Source organism: Syngnathus floridae, chromosome 4, assembly GCF_059516105.1.
Source record: "Syngnathus floridae isolate MCC-2025c chromosome 4, RoL_Sflo_1.0, whole genome shotgun sequence".
In the NCBI taxonomy this organism is placed as follows: Eukaryota; Metazoa; Chordata; class Actinopteri; order Syngnathiformes; family Syngnathidae; genus Syngnathus; species Syngnathus floridae.
This window is the reverse complement of record NC_142416.1, coordinates 15,589,023-15,604,044: the sequence shown is the minus strand read 5'-3', so window position 1 is coordinate 15,604,044 and position 15,022 is coordinate 15,589,023. Positions and strand designations below refer to the sequence as shown.

The following is a 15,022-nucleotide window of genomic DNA, read 5'->3' as shown; positions in this document are numbered from 1 at the left end:
CTTTCACCCCTTCTTCTCACTCCCTCTCTCTGTCTCCAGGCTTTAGTGGTAAGCCAAGGTAAGCTGATTACTCATCCGGTTTGCTTCCTGCATTCAGTATTTTGGGAATCATTCCAGCTTCTTCACCATTCAATGTACACCAAACACCCACACACACACACACACTTGAGCTCGCGCGCTACCTTGGCTGGGGGCTTCCGCTGAGCCTTCTGTAAGGTGAGAATATGAAGAAAGAGGGGGCTCCGTAGAACCGTCTTCAGCAGGCTGAGTTTCTCCTGAGCGGGGACCTCCCCTCGCTCTTTCAGTTTGGCTTGAAGTCGCTCCACAGCTTCCAAGGCACGCTGAGTATCTGCACAGAAAGTCTACATCATTAATTTGTCTGTCATTCAGCTACAAGGTTTCTCCTGGATGACTTTGCATTTACCCCTAGAGCTTTAAATCTCATATCTAGCATGTTTAGGTTGCATAAATGATCTACCCTTTATACTCATCAGTATTGAAATCCAAATGCTGCAAATGTACAATTGCGAAACTGACGAAAAATGATCACGAGAAATGAGTCTTAAGAGGTTGAATGATCATCAGTCTCACACTCATTAAAGTTGTGACCCCTACCTGACTAGAGCTCATTTCAAGGTAGCATATTTTAGTCGCATAAAAGGTCTGCCCTTTATATTACCCTTATTTTCAGGCTATAAGCCGCTACTTTTTTCTCAAATTATAAACCCTGAATCACGAATTTTAGCTGGTGCGGCTCATCGTCTGGTGCGGTTTATAGTCCGAAAATTACGGTAATCAGTATTAAAATCCAAATGCTGCAAAGGTACAATTGTGAAACTGACAACAAAATGCAAAACCCTGGAAGCTTGCATGGGGTCAAGTTGTCCCGCCGTATTAGGTGTATTTGGTGAGGAAGTAGCTAATGACACAAGTTCAGTAATTACACATGGCAGAAGATTAAGATGCTGTAAACTCTTCACAACAAAGTTGGGGTGCATCTTCACTATGAGCACTGTACTAGTGCAACCTTGCCTGTAAATAAGTATACAATTCGGCATGTGTGTCTGGTCTGGAAGTCTTTAATGTACTTACCCATGATCTCCATCATAGATTTGCTTGGTTGAGCACTTTCTTGGTGACTTTGCGTCTCAGTTAAATGCCATTTTCTTTCTGGCATCCAAGATTTCAACACCTACAAAGAATAAATACTTTTGTCACTTTATCTGAGGAATACTTGTTAAGTATCTTATAGCAATTAATTGCAACTGCACATAGACACATCTTCCAATCATAATTAAAGAAATGTGTTCAATATGCATTCAACATCTGCTCTGCAACTCATTTCATTTCCTTCACCATTATCTTTTTTTTTTTTTTCAAACAAGCGAATGGCTTGTCAACTAATGCTCTTTAGCGGGATTTAAATCTCCAAAAGGGTTTACCGGCCCCCGATGGTAATTAATTGCGACATACAGCCTCTCCATCAGCCTATGGTACATTGGTTGGTCTCAACATTATTACATTTTGAACAACACAAACCAATATGTCACAATCACGCTCATTTTTGAGACAACCAAATGTTTATTGGTGGTGGTGTCTCAGTTACATGATCAAATTTGACTGAAGCAGTTCTTTTTGACCCTAGGAACATTTTTGAATCAATAATATAAATCCGATAATAATATGCAACGCCCTCCCCCACATAACCAATATTGTGCAGCATTATCATCTTATATGAAGCCAAAATTTGAAATAAAGCTCTTTTATTGAATTTGAACGGATGTGTATAATGAGTCCATTGAATGTATACTGCAAAAATGGTTTCCGTTGGCAATGACAACGTCTCATTGAAAAGCTAATTAGTGTGGCAACAGATAAATGCGTCGCAGCGTCCTTCACGGTTTATTCCGAACTTATTTTCTCTTAATAAGGCGATGCAGACTAGACAACATCAATATGATCATTTAGACTAATCAATTATGCACGTTAGCTATTAATTTGACATGACATATACAGACAGCATCTAGTTCCGTCCATTACCGTGACGAGCAGACGGTCATCACAGACGCTCCGTAAAGATCCATGGACACACACCGGGGGACGCGCAACAGGTCCCGGATGCGCTGTGGACGCTCACCGCTTCCTCTGGTTCACTGCGAGAAGCCAGAAAATACACGCACAGAAAAAAACAAAGTTTCCATAACAAGTGACAGTAAAATGGCACACGACCTGCTTATCAAAGAAGCAAGTGTAATTTATTCTGCAGCCCTCTTTGACAGGACGCCAGTGCGCATGTCGGCCGCTGATCCTCTACCCTGACATTCACCGGACACAACATTAAGTACACCTTGCAGTTGAGTTGGCATATTTTTTTAGCATATTAGTTTTGAAGGGAAAAAAAAAGGACGTTTTAGAGAAAAAGCACTTTTCCTATATATATATATATATATATATAAAGGTCCTCCAAGTAATTACTTGAGCAAGACTAATTCAATGAAAGACTGACCAAGAAAAGGGAGTAACTGTGATTTATTATCTTCTTCAATAACAGAATGAATGTTATAATAAAGGCAAAATAAAATGGCAATCTGCAAATTAGATTTTTGACCAACAATATATCATTTTGACTACAAATAATAATAAATAAATGACAACTTTAACCAGAAGAAATAGTCTTAAACTTTGTGAAAACGGCAACATGTTTACCGTCGGTATCTACCATCCATCCGTCCGTCGGTTTGTCCGTCCGCCCATTCATCCGCCCGTCCGTCCGTCTATCCATCCATCCATCCAATCGCCGGTCCGTCCGTCCATCTAATTGGTTAGACAATAAGTAAACGTGCAAGCATATTGAAACTAGATTATCGTTGTTCTAGTTACAGAACAATATTTGCGAAAATTTTCAAGTGCGCCATTAGATTTTTTTTTTTTAATTTGTATTGAAACGTGAGCTTTGACTGAAAAAAAAAAAACTTGGCAAACAAGTTAGGAATATCAACAGAGTACAACACAAACGAACACAGCTTCTTTACACAAGGTCATTTGAGTTTTGCAGAGGGAAATTCGGTTTCTGTTCAAGTTTCAACCCCTTCCCAATGTGTTTATGTGTTTATACACGGTAGGTGGAGCCCTAACTCTAGACATCTCGGAATCCAATCCAGTTCCGTGTTTTCCACCAGATAGCCCACTTGATCGAAGCACTCTTCTCTCCTGGCGCTTTCTTTCTGCGTGCATCCCCTTGGCAGAAATCATCACCACCTTCCCATCCCTCCTAAAACAAGCCACCCACCCATCCTCGCGCTCACCCCCGCCCGCCTTGCCACACAAGCCTCATGTCGCCGGGCTGCACACTCTCATCCACCGTGCAGCGTCCACTTGGCTCCTGCAACAAAACAAAACAAAACCGGTTTGTCATAGCTGACCCTCTGCAACTGACTTGACCGCACTGTTTTGGCGCTCGTGGAGAAAAGTCAGTGAAGGCGATAAAGGCGTCTAGGGGAGATAACGAGGGATAGAGAGGAGAGAGAAAGAGAGGGAGGGAGGGAGAACGGGAGGAGACAGGCGGCAAGAAATACGCCTCTATCCTCCTTCCCCTGCACACTCCAGCGGACTTCCATCCGTCCATCCTCTCGCGTGCCTCCGGATACCAAGCACACACTACCTTACCTGCCGCTTTGCAAAATATTCCCCTCATTTTTGAAATTTCATTTCCTTCCCTATTTGAACAGAAGAGCCGGAGTCAAGTGCGGTCATTTCTCATCTATTTGCAAAAAAGGACTGTACGATAGCGGGCTTAATTTCGCTTCTACTGTGCACGGGATGTGTACTGTATGTATATGCTCCTACTGACACGGTAAGCCTTTCTTTCATTTCTTCCTCTCCATATCAACCTGTGTCTATGCAAATGGCATGGCAACCCGGACTTGCTCATGGGAATGTGGCCTGCAAGGCAACACTTGACCGGTCCCGTTAGATGCGTTAGTGCGTAATGCAATGTAAAGGCGCTATACGGTATAACCATCCCGAATCTTGCGTGGCTGGCTGCATGGGCGTCAAATACCAGCTTGCAAAAAACTAAGCAATTTAATCATATTATAGTATTCCCGTAGAGGATAGAGCTTGTACATTATTATTCTGTTCCGCATGTGTCTGCCTCACTGCAGGGTGCTCTGTGGCGTGATGGATGACAGGCAGTCTTCATCTTCTCAGCATTTCACCCATGTTAGCATGCTGTCATTTGGATATATTGGAATGCGATAAGTCTGCTTTTTTGGTGTGCGCACTAGTCTTAAAATCCCGAGTCAATGCAGCCACTCTGTAATCAAAGCAAGAACCAGCAGGCCAGCGCACACAGGGAGATGTCAATCATGCGGGTTCAAGAGTGAAAGCTATTGCTCTTATTTACTGTGGAAGCGCCTTGGGTTGTAAATGACCTTGATGAAAACTACCAAAGGTGGCACAGTCATTTCCTGTTAAGGTGCTCTTTGTCATCCACATGAAATACAATAACAAGCGCTTATGCCTCATTGTTGCTGTGTTATCAGGAGCACTTCCTGTCAGAAAATGTGGATTGGAAAGCAAGTACACCCTTGTATGACCCTTACTGGAAATTTGTCCTCAGTGTGAGCTGAAGTGATTTTTGTCCTTTTTTTTTTGCACTGACCCTTGTGAGTCACTGGGGATCCGCACTCAGCATCCAAATGGCTCTCAGCTCGGACATAGTGTGCAAATTCTTTGTGCGTGTTACAAAGGTAGTGTAGATGCAAGCAACAAGGCTGGTGACAATGTGTTGACGCATCTGTCATTGCAACAGCTTAAAAGGAATACAAGAGTCAGGTGAGCCACGCCAGCGGGGAAATGGTCAGTGCAGACAGTTATTTGTCTTCTTTGGACTTATTCGCTGCAGCTTCTTTATCTTTTTTTTGTAACCATGTAGATTTGCTTCACCGACATTCTAGTGGCATCTGTTGTAGCGTCCGTCTCGGAGGACATAATTATGTTTGGGGATGACATAAATATCAGTAAAACATCTGTCAGCAGCACATCTGTTAAAGTCAAAGTGATCTTACAGTGCATTGCATTCATTCATCCATAATTCCTGTTTTGTGTGCAATCTTATTAAATCTTCTTGAGAAAAATCTTTTCCATAATACATCTACTTGTTTGGGCTAAATTTAATTTTTTTATAAATTCATTGAATGGCAATTAGTATAAGCAATTCATATCATATCCATGCATGTAAAAAAAAATAAGCTTCTTAAAGTCCTTCTTTGCTGTTCAATGCTTCGGTGGTGTACATACAAAGACAATGTATGTCCGTGATGGTTAGTTTGGAAAACTCTTGTAAACACAGTGAGTACAATAATGCATTTTTCAAAACCGGAAAAGATGGAGCCGTATTTCAGCAGCGAGGGAGATAATGTGGAAAAAAGCCATTCATGCGAGAGAAAGATGCATTCTTCCACATTATGACAACAGGATGTTACGTCCCAGCATGTTTGTCTCCCCCCTTTATCACACAGAATTGACCCCCTCGGCTTCATAATCAAATACGGAACAATCTCTAAAACATCTACCTATAATTTGTTCACATTGTACAAAAGTCTACTGTATTTTCCCGAGATTAAGACTGTTGTAATCAAGCCAAGAATGTGGTTTTATTCTATCCATAAAATTGCTTGAACAAAAACATCTTGGAGCTCTTAAAAATCTATTTCCATGCCAGTGTCATATGAAGTAACACCCCAATTTCTTGACTCTATACTAGTTGTCTGAATAGACAGCACGTCTTCTCCATTCTGACATAATTGATGCAAGTCATGATTAAAAAACAATACATTTTGCACAACTGACACATGGTCGATTAATGAATTGATCAATGTTGCCCATCTCGAGTGAGCCAGCAGACCCAATAGTTTCTTTTTTCTGTTTTCTGATGTGCAATGCTTTCTGCTCGAAATCCGATTAAATTATATATGCTTACGTCGTGGCGGCATGGTTTCATACCTCAGACTGGGTCGGGATCTTTTATTCATCAATTGATCCACTCAAGCAAACACACCTCGGAGACTTTCCAAATCAAATATATTTAATTGATCTGGTAAATATGAATAAATCTAGGTGACTGTCACACCTGAATATTTTTAGAATTTTTTGGATACAAATTTTATTTTTCATTAAAGTGTATTAAAAAACTACTTTTCATGATTATTGGTCATTTAATCAATTCTTGTTTTTTTTATTTGGTACTGTTTTATTATGTCTCAAGGGAGAGATGATTCTGTATTCACCCACCTGATTCAGTTAATGATTCAATCACTGTTTTCTAAAATCTTATTTTGATTAAAAAATAAAGTTTGCGAGAATATTACAATTGAGAGTCTGGAATCAGGCAATTTTAGGACGAATGATGGCACTGAAGATTAGTGATTCATTATTAAAATTGTTGGCGATTTGATAACTGATTAATTCTTAATTAATCAATTAATTTTGACTCGTCTAATCACAGCAACTGTTGTGTTATTTTTTATTTTGTCATCCTCATCCTGAAACTCATACCTTCACTGCCATCTTTTTTTTTTTTTTCTTTTACCGACAGACATAGCAAGCATCTGTGCCATGTCCGACATGAATGCATGCTAGCGCCCATCTTAGGTCAAAGGGCGCAAAAGCAACGACGATGTGTTGTATGAAAAACACTCGCTGTAAAATACCCGGCAATGCACCAAAAAGTCATACAAGCAAGCACATTCAGCAAGAATTGCTTTTCTTCCCGTTGGTCTGAACATCCTTCTTTAATTAGGTCACTAATTCATTTTACTTGTTGTGATTCACAATGCAGATGGAGCTGCTTGTTGGGGGAAGTGTGCAAATGATGATGGTTGTGCACATTCAGAGTGTTCCACTTCATTGGCTAATGGCTTTGTTTGTTTCAGAGCTGTTAACGCTGCACAATATTTGGTTAGGAATGTGGTGAGTGATATGACAATATTAAATCCGCTAATAGAAGCACCGTGTGATTTGAATAAGGGATTCATCGTCATGCGCTTGGTGGGCTCACCCAAACTCAAAGTAAACCTTTTTGTCGAAAGGATTTAGATACACTAAGATATGAGGTGCAGGCTTCATTTATAGTGACGCTGATGACTCAGTTTCAAACAGACTTAATCAACGGAGTTAAATTGAATTTACAAAGTAATACGTGTGATAAATGAGATGAGCTTTTGTTGATTGGACAATATTGGGTCACCGGGTCACCTGTATGGTAGCGGGACAATATTGGCAAGTTGACTTTACATGTGAGCAGTGGCCATTTTTAACAATTCTGAACAATAAAGGCCCTGTTTTTGTGGTCAGCTCAATTGAAGCGCATCTTGTGGGCTTTGCATGCTGGACAGAAGTGCTGGAACTGAGTATGGACCGCTTCTATCGGGGATTTTAGATGCTGTCTGATAATCTGATACTCTTCTTTTTGTAGTTGTTGATATTGGAGCAATATCAATATCTACACTTACAATGTATTACACTTATCTCAATAATTATTATTATTGTCATCATTATCATCGTTATCATCATTATTATCATAATTATCATAATTATCATTATTATTATTGGTAGCAATAGTATGAGAATTCCTTTGTTTGCATATGCCTAATTTACAGCTTAATCTAAAAGTAAGTCCTGCATTCCATAAACATACCAAACATGTGCCAAATACTACAAAAATACACTTTTCTTCTTAGTAGTTTATTTAAGTTTTTGCTTTGTGAACAGAGCAATCTTTGTAGAACAGAGAATCCAATTAAAATATGTTTCCCGTTGGAAATAATGGAGGCAGTACGGTGACATATCTCCCTCATAGTTTGAGAAGTTTTGGAGATTGACGTGTTAATGTGTACTATTAAGCGACAGAATATTTGAATACATAAAAGAGGAGCTCATGCTCAGAATCAAGAAACTTATTTTAAAGAAGCATGAAGCAAGCACAAGACCATATTTAGGGCGACCTGTATCCGCCATATGTTTTCTCACCGCAGAAACTGTAAAAAGTGTTGGGTGGGGCCTGACTTTGGACCAGAATCCAACCTTGACGCAATAATTTGGTGACAGCCTTCGACCTCGATGTACTATGCGAGTGCGTCAAAGCGACAACTCAAAATGAAATTTAAGGAAAGTGAGAGAAATGCTACCGTGCAGTTTGTCACGCTCCATTTTGCGCTTCTTCTTCTTCATCTTTTGTTCGCTTCACATTGTCGTCAAATTCCAGAGTCTGGAATTTCGATATACGTAAGCATAACATCATTCTGATATTGCGTGCATCACAACAGCCCTGCAGTGGAACCAATAATGGAAGGTTTGTATGTAAATTTAAATCCTCTGGCCAGCTTTTGAGTCTGCTTATAGATGCTGGATGTGACACAAAGTGGATGTGACAAGAGTGGAAACTTAAAGTGAGCCAACAGCAGAATGTTAGGGGCACATTATACAAGAGTGGCTCATGAATAGCCTATAATAAACCAGGTAGTGCTGATGATTAAGGGGTCTAAAATCAGGCATCAAAAGTCGATGAAACTATCTTGCAAGTGTTAAGTGGGTATTAAATTTAACACCACCCAGCAACATGAGTGCTGCACGAGGTCTGAACATGTGCTTTCACGAGACCTCTTTCCAATTATTTTTACAGTTGTATACTAGGTAAAATGTTATTTGGAAAATTGTTTGTACTGTTATTCAAGTTTTATTGAGGGCAACCGGTTGACCGTGGAATGGAGTATACGCTTTACATTATTTCCGATGGGAAAGTCCCGACAATCAGTTTCAGGAAATGGATTGTTTTCAGTCACAGTCAGAGGTTGTTTGGGTACTGGATTCGGGAGCAAAGGTTAAATGTTTTTGCACTAAAGGATTTTGGTGCAAAGGGCAAACTATTCTTATTACACTTGTTGAGTTAAAAATATAAAACAAAATAAAAAATAATTACAAAAAACAACACATGATTAAATGTTCTGAATGACAGATGAAAAAAGCACAGTGGGATTGTTTTGAGATTGAAAAAGATCAAATAAATCAATGAGAAGATAACTAGTCCTATCTCAAGCTTTATTTTATTAGGCAGGGGGTTGCTCGAGTTTCTAAGTCCAATGCGTTGACAAAGAACCTTGGGGCTGATTTCCACAAAATGACTTTTATCAAGAATCTCTTCAACAATCTGCACTTCCTCAGCTAATTTATGCGTGTCGAGATAAACGTTTCAGTGTCAGAGACAAAACAAGCGAAGGTTGATTTCCGCTCATTGAGACAACAAACCTTTTTTGCATAACTAAATGGTTACCTTGGCTTAACTCAATTTTATCGTGGGCTTCCCTCAGAGGGCCATTATGACAATGATACCAAATAAATGTCTAATCGTCACATCAAATAGATGGATTACTAGTTTTGAAATCAGAACTAATGTTTTCTTCAGTTATGGTTCAAATTACTGTAAAAAGGGTAAACAATTCTTACAAAATATCAATAGTATTTATTACACATGCAAATTAAAAATGATGGTGCAGATTTTAGCAAGAATCATCGGAGTTGACATGATTTGATCTCACGGGCCATATACTAGAATAACATGATGGGCCGCATCTGGCCCCTGGGCCTTGAGTTTGACACTTATGTCTTAAACTGCAACACCAACATCTTGGTACCACTATATGAGAAGGAGGAAGACTGGATTTCAAAGTCTCAGTTCCTAATGCGTGAACCCCACTTTAACCTAATTCAGAAGCCCCCTTTTCAAACCCTGAACGACATCTCTATGCTGTATTGAATTAATGAGGCTAAATCCTCGACGGTCTTCTTCACCCAGCCAAAGCACTCGGTCATGTGTTAACACATCCTTCCTTCGAGCATCCATTACCCGTCAAAGAATTACTGCGCCTCCTTGCATTTCAACCTCGGACTAGTGACAACTTACTTCTCTCCGCACGTGTGAAGCTGGCCGCGTCTATAATTCAACCCCATTAGTAGTTCACTCAGCGTGAGGGCAGGACGTCGCTACTTTGCAACGTGATTAGACGTCTGCCTGGCTAAAAGGGGGCAGGAGTGGGGGGAGCGGGACTCAGTAGCCGGCTTTATAATCTCAGGGCTCTGACCGCCTCATTGCAGCCATGGCCTTGACAAGACCGACCCCGAAGTGAAAGATATCTTCGTCAGCATAAATTGTACAACTGTTGGGAAGCTTGGAAAAAAAAACACTCCATCTTTTGGGATGTTTGGAAGGAATGTCAACTGTTGGCCGGACTCTTGCCGTCTCCTAGTGGAGCTGTGTGTATACAAGTATGTGTGTGTGCGCAAGTGCTTGTGATACATGTCGTAATCCTGCTCAATGGTTGTATTGTTCAGCAGGAAACTGTAATCGCACTGTTAAACAACATCTGTGGGGATGCATTGGCCAATCAACTGTAAGTATTGATGTTTTGCTGGACAAACAAAAGATGATATTTAAGACACTAACGCTGATTTCAATCTAGTAATTATGATGAATAAGGATGTAATCAAATTCACATAAAATAGATGAAGTAGAATTTTCAAGCCAAAATATGTAATTCCACTGAGAGCATTGCTATAGTAGAAGATGAGTTTTTTTTTTCTTATTAACATTATTAGTTTAACAATACTAATAAAATCCCCAATAAAGATAAACTAAAAATTATAAACAGTGATTACTATTAACAATCGTGTATTAAAATAGGTGCTGTGTATTGCAAAAATGTTTTTTTTTAATGCAATGGTGGTAGGGAATAATAGCGGAAAGACGGCGACTATTCAGCCTTGATGCTTTTTAATTGATTAAATTATGCTAAATTCCAATAAGGGCGAAATCATCTTGCATTTATTTTTCATGTTAATCCTGTTTCATTCAGAGAATAGTTCTCAAATTATTGCCATGCCTCAAATTGTCCCTTAACAACATTTTTTAGCTTTTTTTTTCTATTCACATCAGTAAACAAAGCATTTCCGACTAAACCGTCTCACTCGCTCAGAAGTTATCTCGCCATTTACCATAAATGTCTTTTTCAATCTCCTCTTTTTCTCGCTGTCCTTCTGGCCTCACTCTTTTTCTTCCTTAACAGTCACTGCTCAATAGAATTACACACACATGCATGCCTTTCCTCTTACAGATACTCCATCCACACATCAACGGGCGTAGATCAATTTCCGTCACACTACAGACGTGGCTAGCAACTGTACATATACACACACATACGGGCACACAAACCCACGTGGGAGCTGAATGAGTGGACAAGACCAGAGTGATTGTAAGATGCAAACTCAAAAGGTCTGATGATTATTTTTGTCTCTGCCGGAAATCATTTACAATAGCACTTACGGCTCCCCTCTTCCCCAGTTGAGTCAATTTACACTGTGTGTGTGTGTGTTTTGCTCGCGTCTTTGGTTCATGGCCGCAGTATTGATGTGGGAAATTCCGAGTCGCGTCCCTCCGCCGTTCGACAATCGCATGTTTAGGAGGCCCCCTTTGCTTAGCTTTGAAATGAGTCATCCACAATGTGATGCAACACAGCAGAGCAGATTTGAATTATGGGGCAATGAACAATGAGGTCACGGCAGGGCTGTGGGCATAAATCTCTTGGTGCCGTGTTGTAAAAACAGCGTCTCTTATCAATGGAAGGAACAAGAGTCGGAAAATACAGCATTGTTTTGGCAATACTGCAAATAAAGACGTGCGATTCCAGATAATGGATGTTGTGGAATAGATTTTGTAATGCCACCACGTAATTGTGCTAATTTTGCCTTCTAGTTTTTTCTTCTTGCTGCAGATATTCTTCAGCTAAAGTTCTTCTACCTTGATTGCAAACTGCTGCAATGGCATTCTCAGTGTTCACATGCCTCCTGTGTATCCACCCAAATGCATCCTCTGATATTTTCCGTGTCTTTTTCCTTCTTCAGCAAATAGTCCACAATCAGGGCCTGATGTAATACCATCATCCCCAGGCTCCTCTTAAATTTCCTGCTTACTGGGCTTTTATTCTAACTGCATTACGTACGTACGTCGTCCTTCTCTCGGTACATCTGGTTCTTTTTAGATGCAAATAAAAATCAAACTTAGCTTGATGTCATTTAAAAGTAAATTGGAGAAAATAACAATATACGTATGTCATTTATTCGCTAGTGGATGGTGGCACTGCTGAGATGGAAATCAACATGGCGACGTTTCCATTCCCTGCCTTTTGAGAGGGAGAACGTGCGCCAGGGAGTATTGATCTGAAGCTTACTTGATGGTGTGCCGTGATTGGGCGAGGATGTGGTGGAGGGCCAGGCGGTCACGCTCGATGGAACACCGATATTATCAGATGCAGTCATGATCAATGCTTTGATCCTCATTTGTGTTGTTTTCTTTTCGCCCCTTGAGCTCTTGCGATTGTGTGAAGTATAAAAATACCGCCTTGTTGGGCCTTAAGTTAAATCCCCTTAGACTAGCTGGTGAATAACTATGCAGAGATCTGTGGTTCAATCAGCGAGGTTACTTTTAGCAGCACGTGACGTTAAAATAAGCACAACGGTCTCGTATCGGCTGAGGACAGGACAGTCATCGGAGATAAAATCAAGCATGGCCCTTTACATGGGACTTAGCATGTCACGTTCCCTCCGACGCATCTTCTGCCTCGCGTAATATAATCATTGACGCCACCTGAGTGTTTTACGTAAAGTGGCGCGATAGTGTCACGCCAAGACAGATGAGCACCGCTGTGGCCTGCGAGCCAAGCACTACCTCACATGCACCATGTCCATGCTAACCATGTGAGAAATTGCATACATGTTTATCACAGCCTCGGGATTGGCTCGTTGTTCAGCACTATGTAGGATGGATGACACGGCATCCATCACATGCTTCGAAAGGGAACTGGACCAGTAACTTCCTTGGAGAGGAGGTGCACTGAAATAGCCTTCGATATATTAGATTTTAAAAGAGCTTTGTGTATGTAGTAGTAAAATGAATGTATTTTGGCTATTGGGACTCCCGTAAATAAGATAATATTGTGGTCTACTCTACCTAAAAGTCGGAAGACTTTCGGGACTGTTTCCATTTATCCAAAGAACATTTGAGGTCAAAGGCCTGGCTTTGACATCTAGTTCATCAAAAATAACCCTTCCAAAATTGTAATCCTTTAAGTGATCATTCATAATTTTGTCAATTATGTGGAATTGATCGTTGATTTACCTGGGGCAACTATCGAGTTAATGTTGGCTGTTGAAATAAGAACTGCAATATCATTATTGAAAAAGGGAGCCGAACAACAGAGACAATCTGATTAAAATAACATCAAAACAATATGGAATTAATTTTCACTTCAGTCAATTAACTATTGTGAAATGGCCTTTCCTAATCTCAAAGGTGTTTGATGAGACTAAAGTCAGAGTTCTCAAGACAATCGTTACAGACATCCAAGTAAATGCGATCCACACAAGTTAACTAAAAGTGGAAGAAAGGAAATTGCAATTTGTATTTTATTTTAACTCTAATTGTTTTAAATGGAATTAATAAGATACACAGCAACTTCAAGTGATCCTCTGAATATGAATCTAGAGAAAATAGCGTTGGGGCTCAGAATTAGAGATTTGTTTCCGAACAGGTAAGTTGGAAGCATATAATTGTCCAAAATATCTTGGGAAGGTGGATGATTTCTTTGACCCCTGATCAATTCATTAATTGATTAAGAGGTGTGTCGCAATAGTGTTGCCCTGCCAGGGCTTGGATTGATTTGATTGTGCATGTGGGCATGTCTCATTGTTTGCTGCCGAGCGCTGTTGATTACAGTTCACCGACTCAGAATCACTGGACAAATCAAGCCTGTTTAGTTTAATCACTTACCTCCCTCCCTTGCTTTTTCTCTCTTTCACATATTTATGTGGCACACACCGACAAGTCTTTAATTTTACGCTTGGTTAGGCCACATATACACATTACTCTTCCATATTGCTTATCCTTAGCGTATCGGATCGTTCCAAGTCGAGGGGAAAAGTTGCGGCTTTCCAATAAATGGGACCACACCCTTCAAAGGAACGTACCGCATAAATCTGTAATTGGCATCCACACCAGTTCTGGTGTCTCACGCCGCAATCTGCTGTCAAAGGCGTAGTTACAAAGGGTGTTGTACATAAAACGCTATCATAAGTGTATCAAATCGTAATTACAAACAGCCAGCTTGTGAGTCATGGAGGCGACATGAGACTTCAGTAGAAGTGCCTCCAGGAATCGAAAAAAATAGTTTTACTGCCGGGGAAAAAAGTCACCTTGAATTTTCTGTTTTGTTTCTTTTTACTGAATTATCTGTTGAAGCTCATTGAGTCAGTAATCTAACATTTCCAAATTGAGTAGAACAGAAATGTTTGTTTCAGGTTACCACAAGACCGACACAATCTGTAAAATATTTGAGGTGATTCAGATCGTTTAGTTTCTTATGCTTCCATGACCCATATCCAGATTGTTGCCACTTGAGAGCAAAAAATCTAAATGGTGTCACCCGAGCCACAGTCCAGGTGCCCTTGTTTACTGATAAATGAAAACAGAGACTATTTGTTAGATGTTATTTTTCCCCCCGCCGCTTGCTGTCTGGCCAGTAATCGAAGAAAATGTTGAACCCGTTGACTTGTTTACTTTTTCTGGACCACAGGACTTTGACCTTTGGGAAAGCAAATGGGACCAATGGGAAAATTGAGACGATGTATCATCCTCACATTGGTTTGATTAAAGCAACTGACCTTTAGATTTATTATTGAGAAACCCTGGAGAAATGTATGTTTTAATCTTTCTTTCTACAGTAAGTGTGCATGAAGGTTAAGGTTAGGGCAAGGTTGCGGTTATGAAAAAATAAATTGTTTTTAAAGTTAGAGTATATTGACTGCAAGTGTAGCAAAGAGACAAACAACAAACCCATCTGCCGTGCGATGGCCGCAGATGGAGGGCGAACGATGTCCTACATTGGCAATCAACTTTGGTCGTGTCGATGACAAA

The 15,022-nt window shown here is 40.2% G+C and overlaps 2 protein-coding genes across 14 annotated transcripts in view; one reads left to right on the top strand and one right to left on the bottom strand.

The window, feature by feature from the left end:
- LOC148399406 (multiple PDZ domain protein) overlaps positions 1 to 15,022 on the bottom strand; it is a 150,665-nt gene that overhangs the window by 28,184 nt on the left and 107,459 nt on the right. Inside the window, exons 3-7 of the mRNA XM_088373941.1 lie at positions 3,306 to 3,382; positions 2,707 to 2,814; positions 2,041 to 2,153; positions 1,093 to 1,192; positions 183 to 349 (exon numbers count right to left, since the gene is read on the bottom strand). Coding sequence (XP_088230067.1) covers positions 183 to 349; positions 1,093 to 1,177 — 252 coding nt within the window. The 5' untranslated portion in view covers positions 1,178 to 1,192; positions 2,041 to 2,153; positions 2,707 to 2,814; positions 3,306 to 3,382. The remainder of the gene's footprint in view (positions 1 to 182; positions 350 to 1,092; positions 1,193 to 2,040; positions 2,154 to 2,706; positions 2,815 to 3,305; positions 3,383 to 15,022) is intronic.
- adgrl3.1 (adhesion G protein-coupled receptor L3.1) overlaps positions 3,262 to 15,022 on the top strand; it is a 114,005-nt gene continuing 102,244 nt past the window's right edge. For 6 of the 13 annotated variants that reach the window (XM_088373955.1, XM_088373953.1, XM_088373948.1 and 3 more), the window contains exon 1: positions 3,264 to 3,853. The gene's annotated coding sequence lies outside the window, so the exon portion shown is untranslated. Of the gene's footprint in view, positions 3,854 to 15,022 lie in introns of all 13 variants that reach the window. The other 7 variants (XM_088373943.1, XM_088373951.1, XM_088373946.1 and 4 more) reach the window with 4 other exon arrangements.